At 36.8% G+C, this 25,055-nt stretch overlaps 1 protein-coding gene across 2 annotated transcripts in view; it reads left to right on the top strand.

The window, feature by feature from the left end:
• Window positions 1-25,055, top strand: part of PPARGC1A (PPARG coactivator 1 alpha) — a 106,419-nt gene that overhangs the window by 52,619 nt on the left and 28,745 nt on the right. For both annotated transcript variants that reach the window (XM_069593787.1, XM_069593788.1), the window contains exons 3-7: window positions 13,647-13,841; window positions 15,638-15,760; window positions 16,624-16,828; window positions 20,736-20,781; window positions 20,891-20,964. In XM_069593787.1, coding sequence (XP_069449888.1) covers window positions 13,647-13,841; window positions 15,638-15,760; window positions 16,624-16,828; window positions 20,736-20,781; window positions 20,891-20,964 — 643 coding nt within the window. The remainder of the gene's footprint in view (window positions 1-13,646; window positions 13,842-15,637; window positions 15,761-16,623; window positions 16,829-20,735; window positions 20,782-20,890; window positions 20,965-25,055) is intronic.

Here is a 25,055-nt window from a genome sequence, read left to right as displayed (position 1 = left end):
TACTGGCCTCTGTAATGGTGCCTTCTAAGCACTTCTTTGGGGCAGAAAATGTACCATCTTAAAATTTAGGAGTTGTAATTGAAAATTATTATAAGTGTTTCTTACAGTCAGTCTAAAATACATTGCTTATGGCCAGAGTTAGTATAATCTGCTAATTTACAACAATGAAACTTTATGAGTCGTTTAGAGTAGGACTCCTTTCTGAAGTCCTAGCACTGCTGTTCTGATTGATCGATGCTCATGTGGAATGTCTGTTAAATATTTTCAATATTACCTCCCTCCCCCTTCTACCAATATGTAAACCGTGAAAAAATTGTCTCACTCACTGTAAGTTTGCACCTCAGGACCTTTGTACTTACTCTGTTCTTTGCCTAAAATATTTCTTTCTCAGCTATTATGGCTTGCTCCTTCAAATCCTTTCTCTTTCTCTCTCTTTCACATGATAAGGTACATATATATATGCATTTGTACTATCTATCTATCTCTATACTCCTTTCTCTGTCTATCTTTATACTCCAAATATTTTGTCTCCTATGTATTTATATATAATAAATATATGTATATATTTTGTCTCCTTCCATGTATGCATTTATAATATATGTATATATATAAATGAACCGAATATATTCTCTCCATATATATACGTACATATATACTTTTTGTGTATATATACTGCATGTTCTTTTTATATAATATATATGTATATATAGGCTACCTAATCTTCGGAAGGTCTGCCATCCTCTCTCTACCAAACTAAAATATAAGTTCCTAGAACAGAGATTATAGCCTGTAGGAGTCATTTAGTATATGCATAAGTAGTAAAAAATATATTTGTAAACATGCATATAAATATGGTATTTTTGCATGTGTGTGCATGAGTGGAGGGTGTGTCCAGTGTAGATATCAAAGTTCAGCTTGGGGTAGATTTTAGGAGATCACTTCATGTAATGAACATGCAAGCATCCAGGGATTATGTCAAACCGTGGTTTAAAGCTCAACATTCAGAAAACGAAGATCGTGGCATCTGGTCCCATCACTTCATGGGAAATAGATGCGGAAACAGTGGAAACAGTGTCAGACTTCATTTTGGGGGCTCCAAAATCACTGCAGATGGTGACTGCAGCCATGAAATTAAAAGACGCTTACTCCTTGGAAGGAAAGTTATGACCAACCTAGATAGCATATTCAAAAGCAGAGACATTACTTTGCCGACTAAGGTCCGTCTAGTCAAGGCTATGGTTTTTCCTGTGGTCATGTACGGATGTGAGAGTTGGACTGTGAAGAAGGCTGAGTGACGAAGAATTGATGCTTTTGAACTGTGGTGTTGGAGAAGACTCTTGAGAGTCCCTTGAACTGCAAGGAGATCCAACCAGTCCATTCTGAAGGAGATCAGCCCTGGGATTTCTTTGGAAGGAATGATGCTAAAGCTGAAACTCCAGTACTTTGGCCACCTCATGTGAAGAGTTGACTCATTGGAAAAGACTGTGATGCTGGGAGGGATTGGGGGCAGGAGGAGAAGGGGACGACCCAGGATGAGATGGCTGGATGGCATCACAGACTCGATGGACATGAGTCTGAGTGAGCTCCGGGAGTTGATAATGGACAGGGAGGCCTGGCATGCTGCGATTCATGGGGTCGCAAAGAGTCAGACACAACTGAGCGACTGAACTGGACTGAACTGAACTGATGCCTGTAAATTCAGACATATCAGCCTTAAGAAGTAACAAGTAGGCAATATCCTTTATAAAATTGTAAGGATTTCTGAGTATTCATGTATTTAATAATTTCACTGTCACATTTTAAATCTCTATGTTATGTCAGTCTATTGAGTAGAATGTTCTTCCCTGTCCCCTTCATTTGTTTATACCCTATCCCTACCTCAAAGTCAACTTTTAAGTGTTCCCTCTGTATTAATTTTCAACAAGCTTATGCTTCATCTCATTTATTTTGAACTCAATCTAGTGCATGAGGACAATAATAATGATAATATTAACAATAACAAACATAAGTCCTTTCTACATAATAGGCACTGTTCTATACAGTTTGCATGGATTAACAAAGCTGAATCTCAAAATAACCTTACAGTGCAAGTTTATTATTATAATATGCTTTTCTAACATGAAATTCGAGACACAGAGAAGTTAAGTAATTTGCTGAAGGTCACATACCACATAAGGATGAATTTAGGATCCCAACTCAGGCAGTCTCACATCAAAATGTATATTTTGCCTCACTGCCCCTTTCATAAGAACATGCAAATCTTATAAGGCTTTAATGTGCTTTTGATTTTGAAAAAATCTTAAGAAGTCTAGCCATGTTTAAGAACTATGTGAAAGTATATAAAGGAGAATCCTCAAGAATCATTTGGCATCTAGTCTATGTAATCAAATAGACGACGAAATGAAAGTGAACTTTATTATGATGATGATGGTCAGAAAATTCTGAAGAAAGAAGAGAGTGATTGGCAATAAAAAGAGTACAGTGCCATAGGATTAATGAAAAAGAAATTCAGGCCATAAATAACCGATAAGCTGTTACCAACAAGGAAGCATAGACTGTAAAATGTCTAGGGACATTAATGTAAGATATTGGAAATAAGAATTCATATAGAATAAATTAAAAATATGTTATTAATAACTTTAAAAAGCTGCCAGAATTGCATGTGTTAGAAATTATAAATCTGGGGCTTCCCAGGTGGTGCTAGTAATAAAGAATCCACCTGTCAATGCAGGAGACACAGGAGACCTGGGTTCCATCCCTGGGTTGGGAGGATCCCCTGGAGGAGGAAGTGGCAACCCACTCCGGTATTCTTGCCTATAAAATCCCATGGAAAGCAGAGCCTTGTGGGCTACAGTCCACAGGGTCACAAAGAGTTGGACACAACTGAAGCACCTTAGCAAGAAGTGATAAATCTAGCATTCATAGAATTGTAAAGTATAACTTGATTTATGCACTTCTCAATAGGCACAAAATAGCAACGTACCCAAAACTGCATGATTATCAGAATCACTTGGGATGGTTATCAAAACTTAGAATCCTGGATGATTCCTTTAGGGAAATTGTTCTCAACTGGGGGAAGTTTTACCTCCCAGCACATATTTGGCAAAATCTGGTAACAGTTTTGGTTGTCACAATTGGAGAAGCATTACTGGCATCAAATAGATAGCGGTCAGGGAAGCTGTGAAACAACCTACAACACACAGGGCAGCCCCCTAGAGCAAAGAATGATCTGATCCAATAGTGCCAAAGCTGGGAAACTCTAATCTAGATATTTTGATTTGGTGGTATCTAATGGGATCCAGGAATCTGTATTCCTATCCAGTGACCCAGCCTATTTTTATAAAGGCTTGAATATACCAGTATCAGTTGGAATTGCTGAAAAACTTTTTATTAAAGAGGGACAGAAAATGAAGAAGAACTGAAGAGTCTCTTGATGAAAGTGAAAGGAGAGCGAAAAAGTTGGCTTAAAACTCAACATTCAGAAAACTAAGATCATGGCATCTGGTCCCATCACTTCATGGGAAATAGGTGGGGAAACAGTGGAAACAGTGGCTGACTTGACTTTTTGGGCTCCAAAATCACTGCAGATGGTGACTGTAGCCATGAAATTAAAAGACACTTACTTCTTGGAAGGAAAGTTATGACCAACCTAGACAGCATATTAAAAAGCAGAGACATTACTTTGCTAACAAAGGTCCACCTAGTCAAAGCTACGGTTTTGCCAGTAGTCATGTATGGATGTGAGAGTTGGACTATAAGAAAGCTGAGCACCAAAGAATTGATGCTTTTGAACTGTGGTGTTGAAGAAGACTCTTGAGAGTCCCTTGGACTGCAAGGAGATCCAACCAGTCCATCCTAAAGGAGATCAGTCCTGAGTGTTCACTGAAAGGACTGATGTTGAAGCTGAAACTCCAATACTTTGGCCACCTGATGCGAAGAGCTGACTCATTTGCAGAGACACTGATGCTGGGAAAGACTGAAGGCAGAAGGAGAAGGGGATGACAGAGGATGAGATGGTTGGATGGCATCACCAACTCAATGGACATGAGTTTGGGTAAACTCTAGGAGTTGGTGATGGACAGGGAGGCCTGGAGTGCTGTGATCCATGGGGTTGCAAAGAGTCAGACACGACTGAGCAACTGTACTGAACTTAACTGAAAGAGGGACCATTTATAATAGGCTTTGAGGTGGGAAACAGAGATATGAAAGAAATGAAGGGTAAAGGGGAGATCATTCTAACAGAAGAGCAAATCGCACCCAGTAGGACAAAAGATAGTAACGTTGGCTGAGCAATAGATAGTAAGAAGCAATCACAGCAAAACCTCTTTCTGCATGGAAGGCCACTCTGCTTCATGGGATGTAGCTGCATTTCTTCATCTTAGTTCTTAACTGTTGATAATTAACTGATATGTCTTTTCAACTCATTTTATATCCCCTAATGTGAGTATAGATTAGATTAGCCCATGCCCATGTTCATTTTTGTTCTAATAATTTCTTCCATAAAATTCCAATGTATAAAGAAGAGAGGGAGAACAAGCTTTTATCAGATATATCTGGTTTGACGTACATGTCTGCTTCTCATTAGTCATGTGAGCGTTGGGCTACTAATAGGGTTAATATTGATTTAAATGAAATAATAAGCATAAAAAAATTAACTCAGCCCCAGGCACATGGAAAGCACTCAGTAAAGGTCGGTGGTGTTTACTATTTTTTTTTAAATCAAAATAACATGTATATGTCATAATATTTTTGACACTATTTAAATGAACATTAAGAAGTGAAGTTGGGGTAGAAGATAAGGCTCTTACAGCAATCTTGTCAACTGATTATTTTGTACATTTTTTTTGATTGATGAGGATTGAGAAAACCCTACTTCACAGAAAGGAGTATTTGTAAAGGTTTTGTATTTGTGCTCACATGCACATCTGAAGATATTTTTAAATCTTGAGACCAACACCAAATGATTCAACTTGGCAGGTTAAGTCAGTGGTGGTCTTCACTGTGTTTATGATAAGATAAATAGCACAGTTGAGTGTGCACATTGCTTTCTGAAAGCGAATCAGTTATATTTGCATATGAAATAAATTATGTAGAATATATCATACACTATGATATTTACAATCAATTCTTGTAGTAACTGTATGCATATCAAGGGTTCTGTGGAACACAGTTTGAAAAACCCTCTGGTTAAATGTATATTCCCAGATGTGTATGTTTTAAGGTATAGAATAAAGAAACTCACTGTCATCCAGATAGATTATATTATCTGTTTTCTTCTGATTAGTGAGCCTGATGCTTCCTGCATGAATAGATAGTTGGGCTGGCATGATTTTTCTCTTGCATCTTTTTAGATATGTACAGATTAATTGCTTAATAATGCATTCCAGTATCTTTCCAAACACCAGAATTGGTGAGAGTAAATTTCTACATTTCAAGACCCATCTCAACCCTTTCCTTTACAAAATATGGATCTATAAAAAATGCGTGAGATAGAAATGGAACCTGATTTTAAATAAAGACTTAGATAAGCAGTATTAATAAGAAATATTCTGGGGATGAAAAGAGGTAGGAATTATAGAGGATACAACAATGCAAAACAAAAGGAGGATAAAAAGTCACATTATAGTCTTAGGACTGGTTAGAGTTTTTTAGTTGTTACTCATTTCATTTTTATTAAGCATCTACTATATGCCACATGTCAGTTGCAATCAGATAGACCTTTCAAGGCTTCTATTTTAAATAGACCATAAAGAGTAGTTATTAAAATATATATTGAGTTATAGAAGTAAGTTTCAATTAAAAAAATGGGGAGGTGGATAGAATGTGTTTGGACTAGTTGGGAGGGTGACATTTGAGTATAATTAAGGGGATAAAGGAGAGGGAGATGGCACCCCACTCCAGTACTCTTGCCTGGAGAATCCCATGGACGGAGGAGCCTGGTGGGCTGCAGTCCATGGGGTCACTAAGAGTCGGGCACTACTGAGCAACTTCACTTTCACTTTTCACTTTCATGCATTGGAGAAGGAAATGGCAACCCACTCCAGTGTTCTTGCCTGGAGAATCCCAGGGACAGCAGAGCCTAGTGGGCTGCCGTCCATGGGGTCGCACAGAGTTGGACACGACTAAAGCGACTTAGCAGCAGCAGCAGCAGCAAGGGGATAAAGGGGACCTAGCCATGTGGCCATCTGGCAGAAGAGCCTTCTAGAAAGGGAAAATGGCAGATGCAGAGCCTTTTGGCAAGGAAATGCCTGGCATTTTTGTGGTCTAAGCAAGGAATTCAGAGTGTTTGGAAAGGAGTCAGCCTGATAGATGAGGGGTATTGAGAGTGTCAGATGATGTAGATCTAATCTAGGGTAACCAACCATGCATCTTAGTTAGCCTGCAGGAGTCTGGTGATTGGTTGTTGATGGCACCCACTCACTCTCAAAAGTGTTCTGGCTTATATGATAAATTATATGGTGGTTCTAGGCTAGTAAGTCACTCTCAGAACTTCAACTCTTTCTTAGAGTCGTGAGAAGCCTTGGAGGGCTTGGTCAAAACTGGAGCAAGAGAAGACTTAGGTTTTATTAGGATCACTATCTTCTGGGTTGAGAATGGACTATTGGCATGGAGTGGCAGTGGCAAGGGTAAAAACAGGAACTAGCATGTGCAGCCCACTCCAGTGTTCTTGCCTGGAGAATCCCAGGGACGGGGGAGCCTGGAGGGCTGCTGTCTATGGGGTCGCACAGAGTCGGACACGACTGAAGTGACTTAGCAGCAGCAGCAGCATGTGCAGGGTAGCCAGAGTCACTAAGAGTACAGTGGGACTGGAATCCATTCTTATGACTTCTAATCTGGTGTTCTTTTCAATCTGCCCAGTTTCTCTATTGGTTTAAGTTTGAGGACAAATGGAATGCCTTAGCAGCTCTTTTTCAATCGATTAGACCTCCTGCTCAATGGCACCACCCAGCTGCTGCTTCTTTATACTGTGACAAATAGACATGAAACACCCCCTCCCCACCCAATCTGTAATCAGCTCATTTTGAGTGCATCAAACAGGATTTTCTTAGGCCTTTCTCTTGAACTTCTGTATTTACACTTTTGGCTCATGTGACCTCTTCAGAATAATGAACTCCATATGCTCAGGATATGCTTATTAACTCATGAGTATGTGATATAAGCTAATGTTAGATAAAGCCTAAGTACAGATGTCAACCTACATTTTATGCCTGCTTAAATAGAAGTGTAAGTATTAGCAGGAATTAAATGGACTCCCACAGGTGTAAATATGTCTATGGAAGGAATCCTTCAGTTTTGCTTGTATTTATTTCAGCTTGATTCTTATTTTATTTTTATAGGAATTAACTTCAATTTTTGTTCATTGCTTTCTTTAGTTAGAGTGTCTAACTTGTAGGAAGAATACAAGCCTTGAGTATACACTTTCAGTCAACAGTTGAATATGTAGAATGCACGCAAGTGGTTGAGATGCATGTACACATAGATTGTGTTGTAACTATGTCTTTGAGATGCAAACTTCTATGATTTGGGGGTGTGGTGTGTATAAACACATTTACAGACACACTATTTTAAGTAACCTGTAGGTCCATGGGGAGTTGCCCTGACAGTGAAATTAAAATTTGTGTTCTTTCTATTAGCTACTATTACCATTCAACCAGCAACTCTAGCATCTGACAGGGAAAACACATTGGCACCTAATGTACTCATTGTATCTCTCCTGGTAATAAAGTAGAGGAAGAAGCTAACTCTCGGGCACAGGACATTTTTAAGAAATGAACAGATTCAGTGTTATTTTTTATAAGAAATATGTGATGTGATGTAAGATGGTCTTTACTGTCTTGATTATATTTCTGTTAGACATATACACTTGAGATTAAGGTGTTTTTTTTTTTTCTTGCCTTCAAGTGACCATCCCATTTTCAAAGCCCTTTATTCTGTATGCTAAACCAAATCAAGTGGATTATTTTAGAGGCTCTTCCTATCCAACAGGGTAGCAGTTAGCAACCTATAAGAAGTGCCATGTGGGGATTCTGCCCAATTTGGAGTGTGAGAAGGTGGGCAGACATGCTGTTAGTACCCATGCCTGGGTGTAAAAGAAGCAAGAAAAATCACCATGGAAGGTAGAGCATTCGAGGAGAGAAAGAGAAAAAAGAATTGTTTGAAAGTGGGTTTTCCCTATGGCTGAATCATATTAATGTGTGGTAGAAATCAACACAATACTCTAATGCAATTATCCTTATTAAAAAAAAAAATGAATGAAGCCAAAAAAAAGTGGGATTTAACAACCTTTTTAGCAAAGACTCAGACCACTCAGAGCAGACATGTGCAATAAACAATTAGTGAAGTGCGATCTGTCCAGTGTAAAGTGGTCTTTTAAAAAATTGAAAACTTCAAATTCTATTTCAGGGGGTTAATCTGAATTGTTATTTTTTATTTCAGAAAAATTTTTTTCTTTATTTTGAATTCAGCTTCTTGCAAATCTTGAATCAAACTTTATACCCCAAAACTGACTTTGTTACATGCAAATGTTTTGTCTTTTTGTGCATGAAACAGAAGTACAGAACTTTATGTGTGGTAATTCAGGAAGGGGACTCCGATGGTCAGTTGTATTCCTTATTTAAGCCCCTGAATCTATCATAAAATTCACTTTCTTATGTAATTATTTCAACTCCTGGTAGTGTCTAGTGGAACCAATAATCCAAAATAGTGGATAATCCAAAAATGTCATTTATATTTGGCTTCAGAACACATTACCAGATGTTACTCTAGCCGATTTCCCTTCTTAATTAGGCCTCACTTAAAGTAGGAGTTAATTTTGTCTTCATTAGCTGCTTCCAAATCAGCAGTATGGGGCAGGAAGGAAGCCTAAAGCTTGCTGGGAATTTGGGAGGAAGCTGGCCCAGTGCTGAAATTCGGCTGTAGATCGTGCTCAAAGAATGGAGTTCAAATATGGCTAATCAAGATGATGGGCATATACACCAGAGATGTTTATTGAGCACCTTCTTTAAGAATTCTAAGACCTCTATCAACTGTTTGTGTTTTTTTCTCCTTATTACTCATGAGTGCAGAAAATTCTGTCATAGGAATTTGGCAGATAATAACCCAAAATTTTATATAGTAAAAAAGTGGAGGCTCAGAGAGGTTAAGTGACCTTTCATACAGATTGATCTTGGAGTAAACAGTAGTGCCTAGGGAACTGAAACTGATTAGTGAATGATAAGAAGACACCACTGTTTCCTTCTTATTGATGATTGGAATAATAAGGAAGAGTGAATTCTCCTGGCCTAATTCGCATTAAGAGTGTTAAGATAATGAAGCTGTGATTAAATGGCTATTAAACTATTTTTATCAAACAGAGATCAAGCAAGTGTGAGAATCTGGGGACGCAGAGTGTAATTGCAATTCTACAAGATGTGGAAAAAATTACTATCCTAAGCAGGGCATGGTCCTTCCAAAATAGCCTGCATTAAAAATATTCAGGATACCTCATGCAGTTTTCACTCTGTGTTTCTCCCTTCAGGTGTCAGGATCTCAGAGTCCCTCATCTCCTCCTTAATTTAGTGGATTTATTCACTCTGTGTGCAGTTGGGTGAGTTGAATGCATTGTCTGCCCCACCATGTGTAACTGGTTGAAAGATCCTTTTGCCAACCGTTCACAAAAGAAAAAGGCCCAGATGTTATATACTGGATCCCAAGTTTCAATCTTGAGGTGACTTGGGACATGCAAGGGGGCAGAATTTACCTTTCTTCAACCGTACCTTTTGAATTATATCACACTTAGTGCAATTCATATAGGGACCCGCAATCCCAAAGAGAAGAAATGAATTTTCTGGCTTAATTGACTGCTCTGAACGATCATTTATTAGACACAGCATTGTTTCAGATTTGGGCGGGGGGTGGCGGTGTGTGTGCTTACTCACTCAGTCATGTCTGACTCTGTTGTGACTTGATTGCCTCACACTTGCCTATTTCCGATTTTCATTTCTGCCTTTCTGCCCCCCACTGAGACTGAGCTGTTTGTGCAACTGTAGATCACCACCCAGTTGGTGATCTGCTCTTTTTCTCCCCTTTGCTTTTCTTGCCTTCAGTTATGTGGAACTAATACATATATATATATTTTATAAAAACAGTGGAAGTGTTAGTCCCTCAGTTGTGTCCGACTCTTCATGAGCCCATGGACGGTAGCCCACCAGGCTCCTCTGTCCATGCGATTCTCCAGGCAAGAACACTGGAGTGGGCTGCATCTATAGATTGAATCATTGCAGGCAGATTCTTTACCACTGAGCCACCAAGCAGCTCTATACTGAAGCAATAATGGAAAGCAACATTAATTGTTTAACAGAGTTCTTTTTGTCAAATGCATCGCCTTCTCTGGGGTGTTCAATTGTTGAAACTCATGTCAAACTAATTGAAATTGTCAGAATAAGGTATAATGTCCACTCAACTTTACATGTACAAATATCTGTTGAGCTTCAACACAAAAGTGTCATTAAACCTTCTTCCTAGTCTGCTCTGGTGAAAGAAAACAATTTGAAATCATAGCATTCGTTTCTTTCTAATTCAAGAACAACTCTATCAAAACAGTCTTAGAGCACCTCTCTGAGTAACACATATATACAGGATGATAAGAAAATGAAAATGTTTGATAATTATTTCTAATGGACATTGACTATAATGATTACAGTCCCACTGTTCCATACTGATATAAGACTAGCCTACCCACTTCACATACTTCAACACACACACACACACACACACACACACACACACACACACACAATGCCAGTCTTCCATTCCACAAACTCTTCCCTCCCATTGTAGTTTCAGAAGAGAGGAAAATTTAAATAGCTGGTGGTTTAATCAGGTCTTGTAAATTAATTATGACATTATCAAGCTCCAGTATTTCTGCCATTGTATTTGGTGTACATTCACCTGGGCTTATTAAAGAAATTGGAGAAAACTAGTTAAGTGTTCTTTGTCATTTTGACTTGATTGGAATTATCATGGTTTGTTTACACTAGGGATAGAACTAAGATGCTATTGTATTATGTGATTGAAAGCAAATAGGGGCTTGTAGTATTGCTGGGAAGTTAAACACAAAATGTAAATCGGAGTAAACAAAATTACTCATTTATTGGTAAACATGCTTAACTATTTTTGCCTAAGTTCTTTTTGAACTTCAATGAAATAAGCCTTTCTGGAAACTGGGTTATCTGGAAAAAATGTCCAACTTATTTATTTAAACTGTGTGTGTGTGTGTGGTTGTGTGTATGCATGTGTGTGTATGTGTGTGTGTGTAAGCATGTCTGGTATGTTTGAGACATTTTCAAAGACTATATTTATTAGATAATATGGAGATACTTATATTAATGTAAATTTCATGATTTTGAGATGATTTTAAGCAATATATTTAATTCAAATATTAATTTTATTCAGAATAGTTCAATAACCTGAATTTGGTTTCTGGTACATGAGGAAATTTATGTTAAAATTAAAAGGGAGAGATTGGCATCTTTGGATACCAGATTATGATCCCCCAAAGAAAATAGGGGCAGATTATTTCATGATCTTTATTATTATAAGTTTGCATGGACAGAGGCCAGAAGAGTTGAGGGTGAAGGGGGTGCTCAATAAAGTCTTTCTACTCAACTGAGCAATTTGGATTGTAAAGAATTGATCAATTTTTGGAAGGAAATGGTACCTTTTTGAAGTTTACATTTCACGCCTTCTGGTTAAAATTTATCTCCTGCACTACAGTCTAAAAACTCATAGAACTGTCACTCCACCCTGTGTGTCTCAAACCACTTAACTCACAATGTCAAGTCCAGGGGCATTAAGGAAAGTGAAACAAATGTTAAAAATGCCGAATAAACTCTGCCATGAAGAGCGTATATTGCTCTTCTTGGCTTCTTGAATCCAAAAGAGAAAGAGGTTCATAGTTTTCCTCCTGGATGGAGACTTCTCAGTAATGAGGGAAAACAATTTTTATATGAAAATAGAGTGTATACGTGAGAAAGGCCTGCCTAATTTCTCTAGTAATACAATTTGATTTTCTGATTAGCTGTCCTATTCTGTGATTCTTGTAATTTTGTCAGGTCAATTAACTGGAGTTCAGTGCTAGAGAGAAAGGAAGTATGGGCACTGCTGGCTTCATTAGATGTCAGCAGCTTAGGTGCATTTTGTAATAGAATCTGTGTGGGATAATTGAGCTGATATTGTTAATGTCATAGTGTACAAAACTTAAAAAATGACTTAAGAAGCAGGTCAGATTGGACGACATGAAGTGCTTAAAGAAGAAAGGGAAAGTAGTCTACACAATATATATTTTAGGCATAAAAATGCAGATCAGTGAATTACTCAGCAAGCAATCAATAACTTACTATATTGTATGCCCAGCATTGGCATTGGTTGCCCAGGTACACAAGAATATAGTACATTGCCCTATCAACAAGGTATATAAGCTCTAGTTTGGAAGATCTTGAGGTGGTTTTTTTTTTTTTTCTTTTTACAGAGTGCTGAAATAAACAAATATTATCTTTTAAAACATGTTGTTTACAGGTTCTTTCCTTCCATTGATGGGTTCTCAAAGGGGCAGAGTTTTGCCTTATTTCTCTTTGTGTCTCCAACACCTAGCATGACTCTGACATATAGTAGGTGTTCAAAAATGTTTGTGCAATAAATAACTGAAAATCAGCTTTCCAAGGATGTGTTGGTGGGAATGAGTGTGGCAGGTGGGAAACTGAGTTAAATTTATATTTGCAAGAGCCCCTGTTGGAAGGAACATTGCCCTAGAAAGTACCCTTGGTCTTAAGAAATGAATACGTTTAAGATATGCTACAAATAAGATCCTACTTAGTGCCTGGCCAGGTAAAGAGGATTCAGGGTAGTTCCAGAGTTAAGGATCTGTAGAAATGTTATACAAACCCAGAAAGTCAAGAGAAACAGCAAGTTTTTTTTTTTTTTTTTTTTTTTCAAGAAAAGTCCTTAGTTTGAATTTTGAGACAAGGAACCTCTTTATCAGGTAGAAATGTCCAATAGGCAATTATAGATTTATGACTAAAGCTGGGAAAGATGTCAAGGAGAGAAATAAATGACTGTGGAGTGTTCAGTGATGAAATTATAAATGAAATCATGAAAGTGTATAGTTTCTCTTGGTATACTTCAGTTTCGGGCAGTGTTTGAGCAGAGAATTATCTGAACATTTTGATGCATATGCTATACAGGAGGCTGAAACACTATCGAAGCACTGTCTGAAGCTGCGGTAGATAATGGTTAAAATGCTCTCAAGCCCTGAGGTTCTCTAAATCTTCTCTTTTAGTTAAGAAAACAAGACATAAATACGAGAAAAATGACTGAACAAGACAGAATCACATTTCGCGTTATTAATACTGACATAACAAATAGCTAAATTAGAAAGCTCAACAATCAGAGATTGGTCCAGTAGAGGTATTAATTGATTGTATGGTTCAGACCAAAAGGGAGTTTGGAATTTGAGGAGGACATGATTTTTGTGTTATGGGATAAATGTTCCGAATTTCGTGTATCATGTACTCATTTGGTTAAACGTATTCAGTCTATGCTGATTAATAGATTACTCATCTCCCAGGGTCAACTCACTCATGTCTTCCTCTGTTTTACTGTTTTTGCAGAAGATAGATGAAGAGAATGAGGCAAACTTGCTAGCGGTCCTCACAGAGACACTGGACAGTCTCCCTGTGGATGAAGACGGATTGCCCTCATTTGATGCGCTGACAGATGGAGATGTGACCACCGAGAATGAGGCTAGTCCTTCCTCCATGCCTGACGGCACCCCTCCGCCTCAGGAGGCAGAAGAGCCGTCTCTAGTAAGAACCCTTCCTACTGTTTAACAGGAATTGGAGTTGCCTCTGGCTACCCGCTGCATGGGTATGATGTAGTAACAATAAGGTTTGGATTTTTCATTTAGACTCATGCCAAAATAATCCCCAAGCATACTCAGAGTTGCAAATTCTGTGATTCCCTGTTGAAAACTGTTGATAATGCAGACTTCATGAGGTCTTACTGCCGCTTTTTGAAACTATCTTTTGCTGTTTATTTGTAGGTTTTGATGTCTTAATATTATTTATGTTTATGGTTAGAAACTTAGAAAATGTAGATGACTAAAAGAATAGACAGAAAGTTCACCTGTAATAGTCTCTAATATCAAAAAGGATCAAAATCTCCTCTTGTTTTAAGATGTATCATGAGCATGTTCAGGAATTTTAAATAGATGCATAGTTTTGAATGGTTGCATAGCATTTTATTGTTCAGAGATGAACCAATTCATTAAGCAATCCCTTATGGTTGGTTATTTAGTCTTTTTCCTATTTTTTTCATGATCATAAATTGCATGATAATTGATATATTTGTAGTTTTATTCTCATGCATATTATTTTAGAAATAGCAGGTAGATCAAAGAGCATGCAATATTTTAAGGCTTTGCATCCATAATTCTTACGAAGATTAGAAAATAATAGCACATTTGCAACCTAAGTTTCCTAAATTTATGGTAGGCAATGAAGAGTGGATTTGTTAGCAATGAAGAGTGAATTTTCTTTTCAAGGCAGTGCTCAACCAGGATTTTATTAGTTCTAAGACACAGTTTACCTTCTCAGCTATGGTAGCCATTTGTCACTTGCCATAAATCTGATGTAAGAGCACATAATGTAAATTATGAAACGTCATCCTGCAAACTTTAATAATGTGCTTTGGCCTGCCTTATAGTTGCTGTTTCTCTCCCATCTCTAAGGTTTTAAATGTTAAAAGCATTCCATATAATATATTCCATATATGCCTTTGCATTTTGAGATTTCTGGTCTGGAGGAGACTGTCTTATAAACAATGATAACATATGTATCTCCCAATTTTTCCTTGTGTCAGTGGCATGGCTTTGCTCTCTAGTGCTCTGATATAATAATACCCAATCATTTCCATCCACACCATGGTTTCAACTGGGAGGGGTTGTTAACTCAGAGTCATACTGCATGTCCCAGCAGGGAGGTGCTGGAAGGCCAGTGAATCAAATGAAGAGACAGAGGTCAAGAGAGAGGAAATGTTTTGCCTAAGCCAAAACCCACATCTCCTAATCTACAAGCCAGAACTCTACTTTCTTAAAAGTCCTTTTTAGCGAAACTTGCTCTTTTAGCCCAAATATTATTTGAATCGGTAGTGTTTTATGCTTATTTGAAAAACATGATTCAGAGCATCACAGAATCTTTCATTTATTGGTATTTGATTCATTTGGGTTATTGAGGGGAAAATGTACACGCATTCCCCTAGCCTTCATTTATCAAAGCAGCTTTCTCAACTCTTAGGTATTTGGAATCTTTTTAGGAAGATTCTTTTGCCTTGTTTTATCTAAAGAAAAATTAAGGTAGACACAGCTAAGTTTTAAATGTGGCAAACAGTAACACTTTCACAATTGGTAGTGTAATACCCAACTTTTTCTAATTTTTAAAAAATTAGTTTCCTTTAGTGCTATTGTGCTAAGGTGTTCTGTGATTAGAGTGAATCCATTTTTGTAATTATAATTAATTTTAAGGTTAAAGTTTTAGTAGCTTATTCTCATGCTTAAAAGATGCCTAACTTTTCTCGCTTTCCCTCCTCCTGGATATGTTTCTAGCTTAAGAAGCTCTTACTGGCACCAGCCAACACTCAGCTAAGTTATAATGAATGCAGTGGCCTCAGTACCCAGAACCATGCAAACCATAATCACAGGATCAGAACAAACCCTGCAGTTGTTAAGGTACAATTGTAAAGTTTTCTAATACAGGAGGGGAAGTCACAAGGAGGTTTTGCTTAAAGTTATAAACAATAGGCTTCTGTGTATTAATTCAGCTGGAATCCTGCAGAGACTTCATAATGGTGAAACATTATAAAATGGGTCTCCAAAAGCAGTAGTCTAGCTATTTGAAGCTAGGAAAAGTTCACTGATGCTTTGTCTTTGGACAATTGAAATGCAAGTTCTACCATCTGTTACTTCATGCCTATTTTATTAATACATGCAGCAGCGTGGGCTACAATAAAATTTGCTGATAGGTTGGTATCATCTATGAGTGTCTTTAAGATGCTGCAGTGCCATTTTGCCAGCTGTCTAACCTGAGAAAGATTGCTCAGGAATCACCGCAAAAGATCTATCTCTGCCATTAATTGGATGGAATGCTGGCAATGACATAATTCAGTTAGCGGGCTGTATTAAACAATGTTTGTCTTGCCATTCACTGTGAGTGAAAACGGAGCGTTAAGGGGTACTTAAGAGAATTGTGAATACTGGGCTCTGGCAATCAGTGGCGAATTAAGGTTTAAGCCAGCTTTTTTTTTTTTTTTTTAAATTCACAGTAAAGGCGCTGTAGGGTCTTGTTAGTTACATGTTGCTGAGTAGGAACATTGAAATGTAGGAGAAATGAAATAAAAAGCTGTATAAATGTCATTTAGGAATTTTAAATGTAATTTTCTTTCCTTGTTCTGCAAACAATTATTCACAGCTCATAGATCTAGTACACTTAGACTGAACACTTCATTGAAAATCTCATCTCTTCAGAAAACCTATATCCATTTTGATAAGGTTCAGTTCACTAATTTTCCCTTTCTTTATGCCTTGTTTTTAAGACCGAGAATTCATGGAGCAATAAAGCGAAGAGCATTTGTCAACAGCAAAAGCCACAAAGACGTCCGTGCTCAGAACTTCTCAAGTATCTGACCACAAATGATGACCCTCCTCACACCAAACCCACAGAGAACCGGAACAGCAGCAGAGACAAATGCACCTCCAAAAAGAAGGCCCACACACAATCGCAGACGCAACATCTACAAGGTAGGCTGGACCCCTGAACACCCACTGTTGGTAAGGGTGGTGAGGGCAGAGCAAACCTGCTCCAGGCTGAGGACACCCAAACCTCAGGCTTCTGTTCCATCGGTGTCTCTCTTGACAGAGAGTTCAACACTTTATGATAGTAGGGAAAGAAAAAAATCCTTCCTTGGACCCAGATTGAACATATCCTGTTCAGCTGAAATGCAGCCCAACTCATAGTCCCCAAAAGGCACCTGAAATATTAGCCAGGTTGTGGGAGATGGGGTGCAGAGGGCATTGCAACATCAGGTGATGTTGGTAGGAATCTCTGAATTGCTGAGATAACTGAAGTTCTGAGCAAGCTGGGCTAGCCAGTTCATGAAAACGCTTTTTTTCCCTTCCAATAACGGGGGAAAAAATGAGGCACTGTTGATTGCTGTTTATGCTTTAAGAAATAGCAAATAGTACTTAGGCAGTCACTCCCAGTTATGATGTACATTCTATTTTTAGACTACATGGCACACTCACACATTTTATTTTGTAACTATCAATTTGGAAATTCCTGGATATTTAAAATTTTTTCTTTCTATTTAAAAATATATTGCTTATATACTAAACATCTGGGTTGACTTCTATTGTCCCTATACGTTACTGAAAAGCTGACGCTCCTGAGCAGAACAGGGTGATCTGGGGAAAACTTCTGTTGGCAAATATAAAATTTTCTTTATTTTTGGTGTCTTCCCTCAAAGCATTCTAGTTGTAGAGGCCCAAAGAGAGCTCATAGCAAGTTGCTGTTCCTTTAATATATTTAACTTCCACATTATCTGTTCCTCTGACTTTGTAGTGGAAGTAGACACATTCTAAAATAGCAATTATAAACATCCACCTCTTTTTCTTCCTTCTGTTTCCCCAATTCCCCTTCCAGCTGCAGAGTGGTAGCCCCTGATCCCTGTTTTGAACCATGATTATTTCATACAGGTATGCTGTTGCTGCTGCTTTTAATACGTCTTTTCTTTCCCAGTGTTTTGAATTTCCCTCTCTCATTCCTACTTCACCATAAGCCTGGGACTTTCATATTCCTTTAATGTTTTTAATTGGCTCTTCATTAGGTTTTCCTTGGTGGATATCTTGAAATCACTGTCCATCCCTTTCTATCAGTTCAAGGAACTATGCTTATCAAAATGAGCCATAGTCTCTTAGTTTGCTTCCCCCGATTGGCTTCTCAAACACACATACACTGGAACAGTTTTCTTAGCTTAGGACCAACTGTGCTGTGGGAGTCTAGGCCCTGAATTGAAGGACTCACTGGACTAGTCGTTGCCTGGTCCTGGTCAAGCATTCATTTTCTAGAGCTGAATTTAAAGCTGCAAACTTGCTAGAACCCTTTAGTGAGTGAACCTAGTCCAGCAGCACATTCTCTGAAGTGTGTGTGGGGTTTTCTGTTGTTCTTTTTTTTTTTTTTTCTGTCCAGTTGGTCCTTTTGGATTTTGAGGATTTTAAAACTTTCTCAGTCCATGCACCACTAAATATTACTGTAATCTGTTACAAACCATGCCAGTGAGAAATTAAATTGGCCTTTGAAGGACATATTCTTTGGATGAGACCTGCTGTATGTAGGTTTTTTTAATAAGGTGTATTTCTATGGTGAGGCAGCAAAAGTGTAGCTAGCTCAGAACAGAACAAAGCTTATTAACCAAAAAAAAAAAAAAATCCTGTAGTTACTTAAGGTCTAAAAGAAAACATACATGTAGCTATGGCTGATTGTTAAAAACCAATAGGATATAAATGCTGAGTTTCAGGGGATATTTATTGTTCAGAATTTTAATATAGAAAATATATGAATGATTAGAGACAATAGCTAAGAGAATTTTCTGAGGTTTCCTTACTGAATGTATTGTCATTTTTTCACACTAGCTTCATGTGTGCTTTCTATACTGTTGTGCATCAAGCTTACTTCCTCAGTATAAAGGTCTGGGCTTTGGCAATTGTGGGGGCCCATTTGTTCTTTTATTGATCCCTTTGTTAATGCAATCATTCGTCAAAAATATCATGATCTTCATGAAAAAGATTCATTCCTGTCCTCAAGGATCTCAGAGTCCCTGGTCTTCCAGTCATTGGAATAGTGTGGTTAAACTTACAAAAAACCAAATCAGCACTTTTAGTTTTTCTAAGTGTGGGCTTATTTTGGGATTGGATTCTTGAAGCTATACCCTTGCTGTGGCCCTCATTTGCTGGTTGCATTTTGTCTCATAAAATATGACCACTTCCTGTCCATCTCCTTCCATTGCCATAGGCTTTGCTTGTACCCAACTATCAGAATTTTGGGAATCTTCCTTTGAAAATTCCCTAAACCCTGAAAACTGAAATTTCAGCAACTTATTTACAATGCACATCATTGTGTCACAACACATAGTTCATACCTGGTAATATTTGTGTAGTACCTGTATAGATCATCTTAATTATTAATTGAGCACCGGGGAAGTTGGTAAAGTTCCTTCATAAATGTGTTCTTTTTGAAAGGCTCTTTATATCAGATATACTAAAAAATTAATGTCAAATCAGTTTATTTATTGGTATATCTGAAAAAGCCAATCAATCAGTGCACCTAATTTGCGTTAGCTTCATATTTCTGGATGCACACTGGATAGATGATAAACATTCAGTTGCTTGAAAATGAATTTTAAATCTACAAATTAAATATGTAAATACTATTTGTCCAAGTAAAGTACCTAATTTCAACCTAATTTGGACATAAATAATATTTTCACATTTCAAGGGACCTTAAATACTGAGGTTGATTAATTTGTTTTAATATCTATTGAATGCAATTCTTTTTGATAATAGGAGAAGGAAAACATATTCTGGGCCCAACTCTGCCAGTAACTAGTTTTATGGCCCTGGAAATATCATTAAGCATCTTAGGTCTCAAGTTTTTCATCCATAAAATAAGAAAGTTTATTCTAAAGACCTTTTTGGTTTCAAGTCCATGATTTTCATTACATAAATGACTACCTCTTGACCTTTTGAAAGTAGTTATTTTAACGAGAAAAAATGACAAAACCTACATACATATAAATATATCTTTATAGGTAAGCATATATATATGTATATATATATATCTATATACACATAATATGTGGATGTATACCCCAAGTACGTTTCTCACCAGTTTTCTCCTCCTTCTGTTCAAAATACAAGACTGCCAAGGAGAAGCAATTGAAATTTTGGAGTGAGAAGATTCTTACTCCACCCTTCATAATTGGGAAATGCCTCCTGTAGGAGGTAAGACTCAGGAAACCTCAAAAGAAGTAGATGAGCTCTCTTTGCAAGTCTATAGGTCTCTCAACTGATAAACGTTATTTTTACTTTAGTTGCCTATCAGATTTGGGGATCTGAACCCTTCTAAACTATTTGGGTCAGTGTTTATAATTTGTCACGGTCTCTCAATTAATTTTCAGCAGATAGAATGGTTATTGAGGGAGTTTGGCCTCATAGCAATAACCTATTCTCAAAGCTAGATGTAAAATTATACATTTTAGGAGAAAAATCAACTGAATATTCATAACGTTCTGTCGTCTCGTAGTTACTCTGCTGTTTTCGTGTCTAAACAAACCGTGTACTATATTCCAAATTAAAATAGAAAACATTATTTTTCTCTGATGGTCTTATGCAAATTTTGTATCCTTAACAGTGATGCTACATTTTGGGGAAAATTCTGTTTTCGTATGTTTTCAAATGATAGTCTACTGATGCAAATGTTGTTTGGAATTTGTTTTAGCATAATGGACTGTTGTCTGACTTTGATCCAATATTCAGGGATTTCCTTACTTTAGTTTTCCTGTTTCCAGTTTCCAACTTGACTGTTGTAGAAAGAAACCAAATCAGAAAAACACTCAATATTTCATAATTAGTTTCCTTTTTTTTCCTTTAGCCAAACCAACAACTTTATCTCTTCCTCTGACCCCAGAGTCACCAAAGTAAGTATTAAGAAATGTAACCATTTTCAGAAAGGGAAGGGGGTTCTAATACATTTGGCTACAGCAACTCCATTTCAGTTTGTTTTTATAAATGTGCCATATCTTCCAGTGACCCCAAGGGTTCCCCATTTGAGAACAAGACTATTGAGCGAACCTTAAGTGTGGAACTCTCTGGAACTGCAGGTAAGTCTTACATTTCATTTGGACCTTTTTGAATGGATGAGTGTGTATGTGAAATGTATATTAAACAAAGTATAGTCTCTATGCAATTAATGAAATTAAGTATAAACAACATTGAACAAGAAGTTATCTATAAATATTTTCAGTTGTTTATTTTTTTAAGAGGAGACATTTATTGTTTGTCAGACTCGGGACAGACTCTCTAATGTATATTACTGATTTGGATCCACAAATAAACCTACTCCCAATTAAGACACTAAAACTTGAATAGGAGGAGAAATGAACCTTTATTGGTCTTCCACTCAATAAATATGCCAAGCATATAAATCATTTTAGCTAATTTCACAAGAGCCTCATGAAGATGGTAGTGTTTTTGTTTTTTAAGATGAGGAAATAAGGTTCAGAGATGTTAAGTAACTTGTCCAAGATCACAGAGCTAGAAAGCAAAGAGTAAAAGTTTGAACTCAGGTTTACTTGCAATATGTTGTTACTGTTTATTATACTTAATAGTATAATGCTCTCTTATATTTGATACTGTTTTTATGTCTTTTCAGTAAAGGAGAAAAATGAAAATATGCCCATTCACCAAAACAAAATGTTCTTATATATTTTAAACAAGAGCAATTTCCTTCACCATTTGGACTTCTGAATTTATTTGGCCAGTCTTACTCCACATCCTGAAGAGGAAGAAGCTTTAAAAACTTGAACTAATCCCTAAGAGACTTACAAATCCAAAGAGTTCCTAGGCAGACATCTGAGTAGGGTGCAAATGGTACCTTTGCAGTAAGAGCTTAGGTTTAGGTACTTGAACCTCACTAGAAAGTGAATCTTAGGATGTCTAAACAAGAAGTTCCTAGGCTCTGGCCATTGCTGATAAGGGTAAAGGAACAGTAAGTTAAACAAGATGCTTTCAACCAGAACTGTGGTGCCTACACGCACCGTGGTCATTGTTGCTAAGTTTAATTTCACACTCTGAGTTTGCTAAATTACCTCCTTATGAAAGGTCTATTGCATGATTGCATGATTTGGTCAAGCAGTAGAGCAGATAATTTCATGGTATTTATATATATTTTATGTATGTGTATACAGGTATAAATATATTGTTACAAATACACATATACACACATGTATTCACATATAAAATATGTATATAACATCATTTCTTAAATAAATTAAAATTACACATATGATTATAAGTAACTTTTGTGTGTATATATTATATACATTAGACTCCTTATCTAACCAATGAGTGAGTATTTGGTGGGCTTATTTTAAAAAGTTGATTGAAGTATACACAGTTTAATTGTTTTGCTTCTGCTTAAAACATACAAATTATATATTCAAATATGAAACTTTTGATATAAGATAGACCTTTGCACTGAACTAAAATGTACTAATGGGGGATCCATTCATCTTTGTGATACAAACATCCCTAATAATGTATCATGGATGGTATTTACTTGTCTTGTCTTGCTTTCTGAAGGAAAAATAATTAAGTCTATTTGTGTGGTAGCCTGAGTGCAGAATCATTCTAGATTTTTATGATTTTTAATATAAATCATAATCATAATTCCCCATGTTTTCCCAGTATTTTCATTTGACAGCCCTTCTTTTAGTAACACCTTTATTGGATCTTTCTATATAAACTTGTCTTAATCCTATTTCATTCACCTACATAATGTTTTATTATTTTACATAATTTCAGTCACCAGTATAACAGACATTACCAAATTTGGGAAAATATAGTACTTTGGCTCTAGTAATGGCAATGTCACCCCACTCCAGTACTCTTGCCTGGAAAATCCCATGGACAGAGGAGCCTGGTGGGCTGCAGTCCATGGGGTCGCAAAGAGTTGGACACGACTGAGCAGCTTCACTTTCACTTTTCACTTTCATGCACTGGAGAAGGAAATGGCAACTCACTCCAGTGTTCTTGCCTGGAGAATCTCAGGGACGGGGGAGCCTGGTGAGCTCCTGTCTATGGGGTCGCACAGAGTCAGACACGACTGAAGCGACTTAGCAGCAGCAGCAGCAACAATCCAGTTGAAAGGAATTCCGTTAATTGAGAGTGTTCTGGATTCTCTGTTTAAGTTACTTTGGTTTAGAAAGGATTGAGAAAGCTTTCACTACATATAACAATACCAAGCTTTCCATTAAAACCATTTTAAAAATTTTTCTCTTTTTATAAATAATATAAGCTTACTATAAAAAATGTCAGAAATACAAACCAGTGGAAAATTGTGTATAGTTCTAAATTGTTCTCTATGAATAGTTTTACATCTGTGACAATTTTGTATACACATAATTTTGCATTCTGTTTCTTTGGTTAACATTTTAAATATGGAAGGTTTATATTATCACAGACCCTTTATTATCAGGCTTTTTTTTAGTAGGCTATATAACATTGGTTTGAGTGGATACCTCAAAATGTATAAAAATTTATTTATACTTTTACTGTTATACATTTAGTTTGTTTTAAAGTGCTACTATTCTGAAATAGCACTAGGGTGGAAATTTTTGTTTATAAATTTTTTACTCTTATTTTTCTCAAAATAAATTTCTAGTACTCATTAATATTGAACATAAGGATATAAATATCTTGGGGGTTTTGATCCATATTGTCAAAAGATGTGTTTCCACTCATGCTCTTACAATAAAAGTGTAGATATATTTGCCTTATTACATCCTAGCTAGGATTGGGTATCTTTGTTTTTACAGTGTTTGCTAATTTACATGTATATCATATAATTTAAATTGCATTCCTTCTATTCAGGAGATTATAGTGTTACAAAAAAGCACTTAACTTTCTTCTTGTCAGAAATTTTACTATTTCTCTTATTGACCTAACATTAAATAATTTAATTATACATTTAAAAGGTTAGTAGGTCATACTATTGAGATTTTATAAGAGAAACTTTAAAAAAATGCTTGCCACCCTTAAAAATATCTACAGTACAGTGAATTTATTTCTGTTGGTGAATCAGAATTCATCTTACTAGTTTAAATCCCTCTTTCTTAGTGCTTTGAAAGGTTATTGAGTTCCATGGAAATCAGTTTACCCATATATATAACATATACAATACCAGCTCTAGGTTTTGGGAAATATATAACAAGCATAATACATAGAGACTAATCCATGTAAAGCATAGAATATTGTACGTGGCTCATAGAAGGTGCTAAATAAATATTCTTGTTTTCAAGATGTGGTCTTATAGTCAGTTTGGAAAATAATACATATTGCCCAAGTAACATGAAGGGAAGGTAATATTTAGTGTTTATAATATTTTACTACTTTCTAAGGAAGGTGGGTCCAGAGATTGGTTTTTCATTTGTTGAGCAAGGTGGTAATGAGTGCAGATACAAATCACATAAGCTGATGCAAAATCAAATTGCATTACATACCGGAAGGTATTTCCAGCTACAGGAAAATCAAGGGATGAAAAAGAACCTGGAGGCTGCAGAAGGTGGCTGGAAGAAGTTTGAAACTTGCCTGGAGGATGGTATAGGGAGGAAGGGACTGGGGAGGAGAGTTTTGTTTTTTTGTTTTTTTTTTTTTTTATGGAGGTATTGTGGGTTTGAAATGGTAGACAATACCTCTATCTCCACTAAACATCTTCAGTAAAATCTGTGTAGTAGTGTTTGAAGGATGGGCAAACACTGATTGTGCCTCAAGAGCATCAGCCAAGGGAGAAAACAAGTTATCAGAGGGAACCCTTCACATGGCTTCAAGTTAATTACCATGATTGTGCAAAAGATTGCAAAGAATTGTAGAGAGCATTCAGGATTGAAGAAAGCATTAAGGCAATACCATTAGGCAGTGAATGACAGAGCTGACCTGTGGAAAGGAGTCTAAGCAAGCTCCAGGAGTTGGTGATGGACAGGGAAGTCTGGCGTGTTGCAGTCCACGGGGTTGCAAAGAGTCAGACACGATTGAGCGACTGAACTGAATTCAAGGGAGAAAAATATTTGCATTTGATTTTTACATGCGTGGGTGGAAAGGGGAGAAGATATTTCTGGAGCAAAAGATACCACGTTATAAATTGAAATATAAGATTGTCAATATTCAACATTTTTGATGTATGAAAAAAATGGTG

The sequence above is a fragment of the Ovis canadensis genome, chromosome 6, assembly GCF_042477335.2.
Source record: "Ovis canadensis isolate MfBH-ARS-UI-01 breed Bighorn chromosome 6, ARS-UI_OviCan_v2, whole genome shotgun sequence".
NCBI classification, from domain to species: Eukaryota; Metazoa; Chordata; class Mammalia; order Artiodactyla; family Bovidae; genus Ovis; species Ovis canadensis.
The sequence above is the reverse complement of the archived record's forward strand: the minus strand, read 5'-3'. Positions and strand labels throughout refer to the sequence as shown.